Source organism: Panicum virgatum, chromosome 9N (genome assembly GCF_016808335.1).
Source record: "Panicum virgatum strain AP13 chromosome 9N, P.virgatum_v5, whole genome shotgun sequence".
Taxonomy (NCBI): Eukaryota; Viridiplantae; Streptophyta; class Magnoliopsida; order Poales; family Poaceae; genus Panicum; species Panicum virgatum.
The window spans coordinates 16017147-16029966 of NC_053153.1; the positions used below are offsets into that span (position 1 = coordinate 16017147).

The following is a 12820-nucleotide window of genomic DNA, read 5'->3' on the forward strand; positions in this document are numbered from 1 at the left end:
CTGTACTTTCGAAGCAAGGCAGTATTCGGCTTACCGGTTTCGACTACCTCCTACTCCCGGCATGCGGTTAGTACAATTCAATCCCCGATCAGCACTGCCGACAACGACCGGTCCTTAATCGACTCAGACGGGGCTAAGGCACACAGGAACCCTGTCCTGCGGCCATACCTATACATCATCCCCGCCCGGTCTCACATCTCCATATCCATCTCAATACTCAAGTACTGTAACATAAGTAGACATAACCTATGTCTCGCGAGTAACTAGAAATTACTCGACTTCTATATATTCTATATCTCGCGAGTGACAAGAAGTCACTCGACCTCTACCGCGAACTCTTAAGCATAGCATTACTATCGTCCTATCATACTAGTATAAACTCAAAGAAACCTACAGATCATGCAACTAGGGTTTCAACCAATTTTTATACATAATGCACAAGTAATATATATATATATATCATGATTTAAATTAATAGGTTGTGCTCCGGGGCTTGCCTTGCGTCTGCTGCTCAACACTGGGGTGAGTTGGGCCTTGGGCCGACTCCCCGCGAACCTCCTCCCGCGGGGCTGGCCCCTGCGGCTCCTGTGGCTTTGCAACCACCTCGTACACGACCTCCTCCGCCGCGGCTGCTACACGTGTGCATATGCATATGACATGAGGATGCATGCATGAGTTATAAAAATTATAAGTAACTAATAGCCAAAATAGTTTCTAACCAATTGTACCAACTACCCCGACTTTCACCTTCTCAGCCAACACCCCACCGGTCAGACCGGTCAGACCGGTCCTACTGAATCTACCGTGACACCGGTCAGACCGGTCCTACCCAGTGAAAATCTAGGATTCCTTGGCGCGGCGAAAATCGCCCACCAACTCCAAATACCTTCTAGGATCTAGTTCAAGGGTTCATGGGACGCTTTTGACTAGACGAAACCACCTAAAACCTTCTAGAACAAGAGATCGATCCAAACTCCTAAATTATCTTGAATGAGGCCCTTTCACGTGAAGAACTTGAATCTCCTGCTCCCCAAGGATGGAATCGAGGAGAAGATGATCCCCCACGCTGATTTGATCCTCCCCCGACCTTGGAATCCAATGGAGAGGAATGATTTGTGGATTAGGGTTTGGGGTGAGAATGAGAGGGGGAGCTCGGGCAGGAGCCGAGCTGGGCACGGGGAGGGTGAGGGAAAGGGTGGGGAGAAGAGAGAGAATGATTTAAATGCTGTGGGGCCCAAAACCATCCGCTCGGTTCAGACCGGTCAGACCGGTCGCCCACTCGGTTCAGACCGGTCAGACCGGTCGCCCATACCGATCAGACCGGTCCGGGCCAGACTGACAAAGAGATTGCTAACTTATGGTTTCCTATTTAGGCCCGAAACTAATGTCCTTAGTTAGCTTAACTACAGTGAATTGTGAATTAATAGCCGAGTGTTACAATCGGTGACTGGTTTTTGTTCCGGATCATTAGTTCTCTGAAAACAAGGTGAGCTCGATCCGCAACCGCCTCTACAATTTCTCCATTCTGACGTCCTCAGCAACGAGTAAAGTGGTGAAGGGTGAGTTATGTTTGGTGTCCTCCCCTCTGTTCGTCAATAGGTCACAGTTCTGAACTGAGAGACATTATTTCGATGGGCAGAGGGCCGGGATTAAATTCAGTCATCCTTGGCCCTTGTTGTACTCAGAACAGAACACCATGAGGATTGAGATAGCTTCAAGATCGATGAGGCCGGCATGACGGTGGTGGTAACTGATAAGTTCAGTAGTACTGTAGTAGTATACATGAATCTGTATATACGCACGAGGGCATGCATGATGCATCCGCTGAGAAGAATATTCCTCCGAAACACGCTTCGCGCCTTAGCTGAAGAAGTGTGACCCGGAGAAGGCACCACAACTGCAGCTCCTTTACCAACTCTGTGGATGGCGGCCGGAGTTCCCCGTTTCTTACAGTCAACGGAAGGCATCCTGAACTGAAAGATGAGCGATACCTAACACGCCCCCGCATCACAGCAGAAAATTGGTGTCGCTTGGCTGCCGTCATGCACTGGATTAGTCTAGCTGTGTCTAGGCTTCTCACCTCCCATTGGATGCGAGGAGAATCACAGGCTTTCCTTCTCCCCTAGTGTCCCAAAGGAAGCGCAGGAACAAAGTGGTCAGAATCAGAGACGAACAAGTTCCACAGGCATGTTACGGAATCTGAATCAAGGTGGTAAAAGAGTAGCTAGAAATGCGCACGCTTCTTCTTCTTCTTCTTGCCCCCTTTTATAGAAAGATATAAATATAAGCAACACGCTTCCTGGTTTTTTTTAGAAAGACACCAGAAAGGTGATTCATATCAAGGTGGTAAAAAAGTTGCTAGAAATGCACACGCTTCCTGTCAGTCCTACTAGGGAGGTGTTTGGATGGAGGTTGTAAAAATTTTTAGAAAATTTTTCGGTCCTTTGACCACTAATTAGAGATATTAAATAATATATAATTATAAAACAAACTCCACAACTATAGTACTGTAGCAGTTACTATAGTTAACGAGGCCTTTGGCTGTACGGTTAGGGGGATAATTAGGTGCGGTTACTGTAGCAATACTACTGTAGGCTGTAACCAATCATGGTGGAACTTGGTTCATTAGATTCGTCTCAAAAAATTACACACATCCATAAAAAAATTTCACAAATAAACTTTGTTTAATACTCCATACATGTATTTGTCTTTTGTGTAACTTTTTACCAAACACGGCCAGGACACACCATACGAATTGGATTTAGAAAATTAGGAAAATATATATGCAAAGGTACAAACCCGAAGAGGCCCAACGTTCAACTAGTCCGACTCTGCAAGTTTCTTGGCTCTGCCCAAACTCGCCCATCTAGATCTTTCCTGGCCCAACTCCCTGCAAGTCTGTATGACCCAGCCCAAACGCACCCTCACGTTAGCAGTGGCGGCCCACTTTGCATCCAACGGGGAGCGAGCCATCACCGTACTCCAACAATGATATGCAAATACATATATGTCTCCGCGTGGTACCGTGTATCGCTGAATGGAGCTCCACCATAATAAGTAAAGAAATAGACATTTTACATTGTGAGAAGAGATGATTGGTAAAAATGAATCACCTCTCCTCTGCTATGTATTTTGACGAGTGATACATCTGTTTTTGTCTCTGTCTATTACAAAATAAATGGAGGAATGTCTCTCCTATTTTGCATCTTCTTTCTTGTTGGAGTCAGTCTAACCGTGTCGCACGGGACCGAAGGCAGCGTGTCAGAAAAACGTGGGGAGACAGAGGAGTAACTCCCTCCACCATACAACGCTATCCCATTTCCATCGAGACAAAATATCCCACACTCGCTACGAGCGCGAGCAGCAGCAGCAGCAGCAGCCATGGGGATAGCCGTGGTGGCTCCCGTCGCGGCGGCCTCCTCCTACCTCGGGGCGCGGCCGAGGGCGCCGGCCCGCGCCCACGTGGCGGCGGCCGGGATGTCCGCGAGGGCGTCCTCCTTCGTCGGCGCGGGGCTCGCGGTGGCGGCCGCGTCGATAGCGGCGCGGCCGAGGAGGGCCGGCTCCGGGGGCGGCGGGGCGCTTGGGTGCAAGTGCCTCTTCGGGCTCGGGGTGCCGGAGCTCGCGGTAATCGCCGGCGTCGCCGCGCTGGTGTTCGGGCCCAAGCAGCTCCCCGAGATCGGCCGCAACATCGGCAAGACCGTCAAGAGCTTCCAGCAGGTGAGGACTGCGGCGTGTACTGTGACGGGAGCTCGTGATTTGTGGGGATGGGTGTGCGGTACTGGTAGTAGTTGACTGGTGGTTAGCACTTAGCAGCTGAGGAAAAAAAATGACTCCCTTTTGCTCGAGATGCTAAAGCTTAGGTCGTCTTCGCAGTGCAACTAGTGTCTTTATCAATTTACAAGGCACTGCATTGCTAACGCTTTCAGTTTCGCTGCAATTCTGAGTATTTTTGTGCTATACAGAATGTTCCATTTAGTACCCTGTGGCTTAGAAACACTAGCCTATACACCCATGCTCCGTGCGGGCTAATTAGAATTGATATAAAAAACTTATAGCTAATAATTATAATTATCTATCTCACACCCTATTTCATCTATTAAATATTCTAACACATACTTTAGAATACTTATTTATCATTTTCTAGTTGCAATAGATTTTATTTTGCTTTGCACCTCCAGGTGTGTTTGATATATATTTAATTGAACCATTTATTTGTATATTGGTATATTATCTCTTCCATCATACATGAATACATTGTGACACATATCATAGGTACTATTTTTATATAAACAGTGACAAAAATAATATATTGATAATGATAGAAATAGTAATTTAGAATTTTATACTGGTGTACTTTAATACTTTGTTATAATTATACATAATTTAGGTTCAGATTTAGGGGTTACTTTAACTTTTAATAGTGACATAATTGGATAATTTATATGCAAATTTAGGGAGTTATTTACATTATTTTTATAATGACATAGGTGGGTAATTCACACAAAGATTAAAGGGTTACTTTAGATTTTTTTATTATGGTAGAGGTGGGTAATTTAAATACATGTTTAGGGGGTTACTTAATGTATTTTCATAATGGCAGAGATGGGTAATTTATTAGGAAAAATAACAGATCCAATGACTATTATGATTAGAGTTATTGAATTGATGGCAAGATGTTTCTGATTTTTCTGAGAATTTCTCTATTTTTTTTAGAGTGTCCACCTAGGATCGGCTTCATGGGGAGACTTCAAAGGAGCCTCCAAGTAGTAATAGTAAGATAGTGACGTATAGTGCACTCCTGACCGTTTAGCCCAGTGGTTATTATGAGCTTAGCGGGATAATACCAACGGAATGACATGTTGCCACGTTGCTTTCTCATTTTGACATGAGAGTCCTGTTGTTTGTTATAGCAGCATGATGAGTGGCGTTGGGTTCAGGGATGTAAGATATGGAGTGATGGTGATTTCTGCAGCTCATGTTTTCTGAACTGCAACAGGAAGTAGAAAGCAATTGTTTGGGATGGAACTTAACCACAATTGCATGTTCCCGTGCATCTGCAGTTGCACAATCCCTCATAATGCTACAGTTATGATATGTGCAGTTATTTTTTGTTTCTGACGAAATGTCTATATAGAGAGGCTAGAGTTGTAGCAAAAATTAAGAGTTGTGGTCTGTTCTATATGTTCTGCATCTACAGGTGCCAGTCTGCTACCTGTTGCATGTAAGCGCTTGATGGGACTGATGAAATATACTTTCTTCTGATAGCTGTGTCGTTCAACAAACAGTCAAACAGAGATGCAACTATCATGCTTCAATTTGGCTTCCTAACTCAGATAGGCATATTACTGAACATTCAGACTATACCGTTTATTGGATCATGCTCTATGCCTATTAGCTAAAGCACATGATATTACCTGTGTCTTCATTGCTACCTTATCAGCTACATCACTTTGCCAAGTGCAAATATATGTTTATGCTGTTGTCATTTGCTGTTGCTACATTACATAATCTAGTATATGGCTGCCGTTGCTATCCAGCATTTTGCATCTGCATACTTGAACAATGAAACTAATGCCTATCCAATTTGACCTGACTCTACTTTTGTAAACTGGTAGCCCCAGCATACTAAGCTTTTGTCGCTTTTAATAAAATCAGGAACAAACAGGTCTCTGGTCTGAAAATTAAGGTGATTTGTGGGTCATGATCTACCTTCTGACTGTTGGCGGCTTAGCATGCTATGGCTTATAGTTTACCCAATCTACTTAGTAGGATATAAAAGCTGCACAGAAGAAGTGATTTCAAGGCTTACACAAGGCAGGTTGTTAAAGTTGAGAAGTACTTTCATTTTACAATGTCACTAGCTAGTTCAACTTGTTTTTAGGAGACTGTGTTGCGAAGCTCACTAGTGGCTAGAGCTTTGGAAACCGCGGCAGCAGTAGTTTGATAAACCTTACTGATGAAAATTTTGCACATCCTTTTGGCCTCACTTTTCCAAGAATTTTATAGGACAGATCCACGTTTGCGTCAGATACTGATTTGCACTTTTGAAAGCTGGCTGGATGTGCAGGCTTTATATTTCGTTTTCACAAGACAAGCTACTAGTAGATCAAGTTCTCTAAGCAGGCCATTCGATCTTTTCCAGTGTGTAAAATTGTTCACTGACCCATCTGTCTAAATTCTCTCTCAGGCGGCTAAGGAGTTTGAAACTGAACTGAAGAAAGAGCCTGGGGAAGGTGGCGATGAGCCCCCGCCTGCAACCCCCACGGCGGTAGGTGATGGGGAAGAGAAAAAGGGGGCTTGAGGCGTTGTCAAGTAGCAAGGAGCACACACATGAGGATCTATCAAGAGTTGTGAGTTAGGGTTCTGTATGTACAACTGTATTCTGGGCTTCTGGAGTTCGCTACAAATTCCTGCCCGTTTATTTTGATCACCTTGCAGTTTCAGGCCACGTAGCGATATTGTTTGTAGTTTTTGTACCCGGGAAGAATAACTTTTCTGTGAACGATGTCGTGTTATTCAATATGAGGCTTACCTTGAGCATTACTCGTATTCAGTTTTGCAATTGTCAGTTACCTGTAGCACTTAATTTAAGACTCGGGCCCATTTGGGATAGCTTCAGCTTCTCTTGAAACAGTTGGTGAACAGACGGTGATTGGTGAAGCAATTTCTCTGGTGAAACAGTTTCTCTATTTTGGAAAACGTTTGGCGAAAGCCCTTTTTCCTGGTGAAGTTAGGTGAAACTATGTTTCTGTGGCTTTACTCTGGTAGTGGAAATATACGGATGACTTAGCTTGAAGCTAGTCAGAAAACCGTTTGGTATAGTACATGTAAAGATGCTTATGAAGCTGTGCCAAACGGGGTCTTGCCGTGTTTGGTTTGCTTTGAAAAAAATTTTATTTCATGAAATTTTTTTGTCCCTTTGACCACTGATTAGAGGTGTTAAATAAAGTCTAATTACAAAACTACCTTCACAATCATGGTACTGTAACAGTTACTTTAGCTAATGAGGTCTTTGACCGTATGTAGACCTGGGCATCCTCCGGGCCGGGTCGGGTTCGGGTCGGGCCAAAAAAAGCTCGGTGTTTTTTCTAGCGGCCCGTGCCCGACCCGACCCGGTGGCCGGGCCGTAAAATTGAGCCCGCACCCGACCTGATAGCCAGTCCGGTCGGGTCGGGTTCGGGTCGGATCGGGCCGGGTTTATGTAAAATGTCGGGTTCCTTCGGGGTTTTCGGGTTTCGGGTCAAAATTTTTAGCCTGTGCCCGGCCCGTCAGTCATACCGGGTCAAAAATTTTGACCCGAGCCCGCCCATCAAACTCTTCGGGTCGGGTCGGGTCGGGCTATTTTCGGAAGGGTCGGGTCGGGTCCGTCGGGTCGGGCAGCCCATGCCCAGGTCTAACCGTATGATTAGAAGATGATTAGACGTGGTTACTGTAGTATCACTGTAGGCAATTATGGTGGAACTTGGCTCATTAGATTCGTCTCGAAAAGTTATGTTCATCTGTGAAAAGATTTCACAAATAAAATTCGTTTAGCACTTGATGCCTGCATTCGTCTTTTTATGAAAAAATTTTCGCGTGGGAATCCCAACACGGGGCTTGGTAATTCCAGTCAAGCAGCGTGGCGGTGTCGCTGTGACCTGTGAGCTGAACACTGGAACAAGCCTTGCAATAGCAAGATCGCAGCCTGGAGAAAGTGCAATGTGGGGCCTGCTTGGCAGCCACAGTGGTAGCTCGTGGGGTCCACGCGTCAGTCACCCCCGCCGCAGGTTCTGGGACCACTAGCAGTGAGAGAAAAGGAACCCACGCCACCGCATAAGCCCACGAGGCCCATCTCCGGCAGAGAAAGGCGAAAGCCGGAAAATATCGCCATGGCGCTCGCCGTCGCCTCCCTGCTCAAAACCCTAAACCCTAGCCCCGCGGGCCACCGCCGCCGGCGCCTCTCCTCTTCCCTACTCCGCCTCCCGCCGCCGGTGCCACGAGGGCGCCGCCCCAGGTGCTCCGCGCAGTACGGTGAGCCCGTGGCGCCGCCCACGACGACGACGCCGCGGCCCGCGGAGATACCTTGGAGCAGGGAGCTCTGCAACTCTGTGCGGCTCATCGGAACGGTGGGCACCGAGGTCGAACTGCGTCAGCTGCCCAGCGGCTCCGCCGTCGCGAGGGGTCGTCTCGCCGTCTGGAAGTCGGCCACCGAGACTACATGGTATTCCTAATTCGATTTGTGCTACGCAATGCTAACTTTTCTTCCATTTCCGCGTGTCTTATTTCTATCCTATTTTTGGGGTTCCGGCTGCGTGTTAAGACTGTCGATCGGTCACTCGTTGTAGGCATGTAGCTTAGTGTAAGAGAGATGCAAGGTTGTTGAGGTGACGGCAAAGGCCTTTGGTATTGGTAATATAAGGACGGGACCAGTCTGTAATTGTTGGATTGTAGCAAGATGATTGTTGAGACCATGAATTAAAGTTTTGCCGACAGTTTAGTTGCAGCAAAGGGTTTTGCTGCTTATATATTGAAGTCAGAAGATACTAATGAATCATGTAACAAACATGTATTGTCGATATAAATATTTCTCGCATTGCAGCTACATAATTACTAACTTCAACATGCTTTCAGAGTCAGAAATATTGGTAATTGAAAAATGCATTCTTAATAGTAGTTGCTGTTTAAGTGTTTATTGGGGCGATTATACTATAGGGTGACTCTACAATTTTGGGATGACCTGGCTCATGTGGCCTCTGAGCATGTGAAGAAGGGTGACCGGATATATGTTTCTGGACGGTTTGTGTCAGATACTGTTGATGAGGGGCCTGAGAAGCGGCATGTTTACTACAAGGTATCATATTTCCCCTCTAATACGCAGGTGATCGGCATATCATTACATTTAGAGTGGTTACAGTCTATTTTAATTCCCCATCTTTTCTTTGATTATGATGGATTGATGGGTACACTCTTTCTCAGGTTGCAGTTCAAGAGTTAAATTTCATCGAGTCCATGCAGCCAGTTCGATTATATGAACCAGAGGCAAGCCAGGATACCCCAAGTATGGATCTCAGCTCGGCTGGGAAGCCTTCTTTTTTTTTAATCATAAAGTTGCTGCTTTTCCCATTCTTGTCTGTTCATATTCCTGTTAGATATGTTAGTCTGTTGTGGCATGTCCACTTATCGTAAACATTAGTAAATCTGTACTAACTTCATGATACTAGTGTTTGATTTGATCATTTGAATTTAACATGTACTTTAATTATCTGTTAATTATCAGGGAACTCCTAATTGAATGCATGGTTAATTAGTTTGGAGCTTAACCAAGTAAAGAATTGTAGCTCATACAAGGTCGTAGATTGGCACATACATTTGCATCTACTCTGTGTGCCCATGTTTTCAAATCGTCTAGTCGGACCTAGTCGCCATGGGACCGATCAGACGACTAGTCGCGATTACTCGTCGATCAGGCCGATTAGTCGAGCCTAGTCGGTCCTAGTCGTCTGCCTAGTCGTCCTATGTGTCCCAGGACCGATATGATATATGTACTGCATATTACTTAATAAAAAGCAAGCATGAAGACAACAATGATGGTCGATTTTTCACTTACTTGTGAGAGATGATTTGTGAATTGTCCAGAACTCTGTCTCAGCCTCTATATACCAAAAACCTAATGGGCCACCTTGCCAACCGTCACCGGCCCAGGCCCACAACTCAATTAGCCCACAAAACAATCTCAAGTCCGATCGTTTTCCAACCTAATCGGCGCGACTAATCGCGACTAGTCGACGACTAGTCGGATGACTAGAAAACTAGTCGCCCAAACCTACTCGGTGTCCCTTATCGGAGTCACCGGACCGATAAGCCCGACTAATCGCGACTAATCGCGATTAGTCGGACGACTAGATAACATGGCTGTGTGCATGCAATGATACTTAATAGCACTAGCTAGCTGCTGATCATACACGGGGGAACAAACATAAATACGGTGAGAATTAAGGCAATTTGGCTTGCAAACTTCTGAGTTAAGTGTTTCCTGCGTAGGCACCAATGGGAGAGCCAATTATCCCATTGACCTCTTGGTGGTAATCCCAATAGCAGCCAAATTGCAAGGACATGAACCAAACATGCTCTTATACTTTTCGCTTAATGTTCAATCTATCAATCCTTATATGTGAACAACTTGGTGCCTTGCATTTTTTTGTTGTATATCCAAAATGCGCCAAAGTTTTTTTTTATATCATGACCTGTAATTTCATATGCTGCTAATGCTGACACTATGCCTCCTCGATTATATGTATGTGAAAATGAACATCATTTGTGATAGCAAGCCATCTGCCTCTAGAAGGTCACAAAAAAGATTTTTTTTCCTCGAACATGCACGAACGAGACTATTAGATGTGTAGTGAAAAGCTATACGATGTGCAGAATGATATAAAACTCTTTTGTGACCGACAAATCTTCTTGGAAAAAATAACAAGGTATTCGAGTACTCTTAAGTATTAGAAGATCACAAAAAAATACCATTAGATGTGTATATACCTCTCTTTCATGGTCAACCTTCTTTTTGGGAAAAACAGCAAGGAATTTGAGTACTCTTAAGTCTTGCTTGCATCATTCTTGAGTACTCTTGAAGAAACAGTTGATTGATGTAGCTTTCTGCAATTTATGAAATGTTTTACTAGCTACATGACTCGGTTCTAGGTGGCTGTTTATCGATGTAATGAAAATAATGAAAATTCATAAACTGTAAAAAATAACTCTCCTTTTTTGTTGAATCAAAGGTGGAAGGCGTGGTGATTATTTTGATTCTACCTCTAGTTCAACTGAGGACAAGAATAGGGATACTATCAGTTCTTCTCGATCAACTGAAGAGCTGTGGCAGGCCTTCTTTGCTAATCCACTTGAGTGGTGGGATAACAGGACAAATAAGGTTAGATATCTTATTTATCTTCTTCATTTGAATGATTTAAAACTACACCATTTATCATTTTACAATATGACAGTTATCTTGTATGTAAACAACTGCAAACTTTTTTTTTTTTTTGGGGGGGGGGGGGGTCTATTGCCTATTTTCAAATGGAAAATATCAGAGAAGAGAGAATTCATGAAAAATTTAGAACCAATCAAAAGAAGTTCAATTATTTACCAAGGGAGAGGGATAAGTGGTTAGTGGAGTGTGGTTAAACATTGAAACAGAAACGGTAAACAGCCGGAGGCTGTTAGGAAAGATATTTCTCCTTTTTTTATTCTATTCTTTCTGGTGAGTTTCTGCTTAAGTTCTGCTCTTCTTTCCTCAAAAATTTAAGACTAGTCTAAGCAGGGTTCTGCACATTGTTTATTTATGTATCATATACCTTATGACATATATTTCAAATTAGTAGCTAGATGCATCATGCAATCATTGGCACCAAGTCAATACGAAATGTAAAAAAAAAAGGATTTAGGATATAGTCTAGAGAATGCTGTGCACTTCAAAATTTCATTGTTGAATGGACATTGTGTCCGGGGAAACCTATAAAATAGAAGTTTGCTGTCTTAATATTTTGTCTCACCTTATGCTTCTACTTTAAAGTTATTTTTTCCAGGAGTTTTTTTGGCTGATATATGTGAAATTTGTTCCTGAGTTTATATGGAGCTAGACTAAAATAAGTGATATGTTCATTAGTTTTCATAAATATTTTCCTTCTATTTGTGGATTGTAATCTCATAATGATTTATACTAAATATGCTTGCTTGTGTAAACAAATGATGAAATACTGCAATGCATGGACAGTGACTAGTTTGGTCCATAGTTAAAATTGAATGATCTCCAGTAGAAGCTACTTGCTTTTACTTGGCTTCGTAATCTTGTAACATGCTAGAATGTGTTAGGTTCTGAATTCATGCTCGTTCTTTTCCTGGCCCAGAGGATTCATTGTTAAAGACTGTATTCTTATTGATATATTTATTTATTCGCTCAAATAATTTGTCAATCCTACGATTTGTTAGGAAGATATATGTGATTGACATTTGTTTGATAATTTTGAATACATTTGACCTATGATCTTAATTCATATCAACAGAAGAACCCAAGGTATCCAGATTTCAAGCATAAGCACACCGGTGAAGCCCTGTGGATTGATGGGAGGAACAACCCCAACTGGGTTGTATCTCAGCTGGCAGTTTTGCACTCAAGAATGGGTTCTCTGCAAGACAATGAGAGAAAACCAGTGTCCTATATGTATGCGGACGAGTTCATGACATTGGACGGCAATCAATAGTCAATAGAGGAGGAAGCCCCACAATCCCCATTTGCATGCTGTTGTGTGGAAAGCGATCAATCTGGCTAGTTCATGGATGCTGTCTCAGTTTTGTTGTACATATCTGGGCGCTTGATGGTTTACCAGGGAGGTGGAGGTGCGGCCGTCGGTAGTATTATGTAGTACTCTGTAGTTTAGCTGTGACAAACATACGTAGAGTAGTTGGAGAAGGCCTTGTTATTTACTTGTTTGACATCATAAATCTGTTGGGATGTTGAGTGTCATCCTTTTTTTTTAGGTACTGTTGAGTGTCATCTGGTATTCAGGTTTTGTGAGACTTATTATATGCCATGTGATGGACGATGGGCCCAATTATGCATATGCGTGATTAAGAAAAAAAAACCTAGCTAGGGATGCATAGTGATGGATTCACTCACCAAAAAAACCCTATAAACTACTAAAACATGGGAAGATAAAACATTTTTCGTTTCGAGGCGAGGCTCTCAAACGGAAATTCTAGAAGTCTGTAGCATGTGAAGAACCGGAGGATCTTTTGACTTGACGAGTCCACTACATCCAAACCGCCTTAGCTTGTGTGTCTC

At 43.6% G+C, this 12820-nt stretch overlaps 1 protein-coding gene and 1 pseudogene across 1 annotated transcript; both read left to right on the top strand.

The window, feature by feature from the left end:
• The first annotated feature begins 3247 nt into the window (after positions 1–3247).
• LOC120687790 lies at positions 3248–6553 on the top strand (annotated as a pseudogene).
• Positions 6554–7816: 1263 nt separating this feature from the next.
• On the top strand, positions 7817–12574 carry LOC120690540 (protein OSB2, chloroplastic-like). Its single transcript, XM_039973225.1, has 5 exons — positions 7817–8200; positions 8692–8830; positions 8956–9037; positions 10761–10909; positions 12042–12574. The coding sequence occupies exons 1-5, from the start codon at positions 7869–7871 to the stop codon at positions 12237–12239; spliced, it is 900 nt and encodes a 299-aa protein (XP_039829159.1). The 5' UTR covers positions 7817–7868; the 3' UTR covers positions 12240–12574.
• The last annotated feature ends 246 nt before the right edge of the window (positions 12575–12820 follow it).

What these genes read in the sequence shown, in the direction of transcription:
- LOC120690540 (XM_039973225.1), top strand. Translation starts at nt 7,869, where the DNA reads ATGGCGCTCGCCGTCGCCTCCCTGCTCAAAACCCTAAACCCTAGCCCC. An exon ending in AGCGGCATGTTTACTACAAG is followed by an intron (nt 8,831 to 8,955) that starts GTATCATATTTC and finishes ACTCTTTCTCAG; the next exon opens with GTTGCAGTTCAAGAGTTAAA. An exon ending in GGGATAACAGGACAAATAAG is followed by an intron (nt 10,910 to 12,041) that starts GTTAGATATCTT and finishes TCATATCAACAG; the next exon opens with AAGAACCCAAGGTATCCAGA.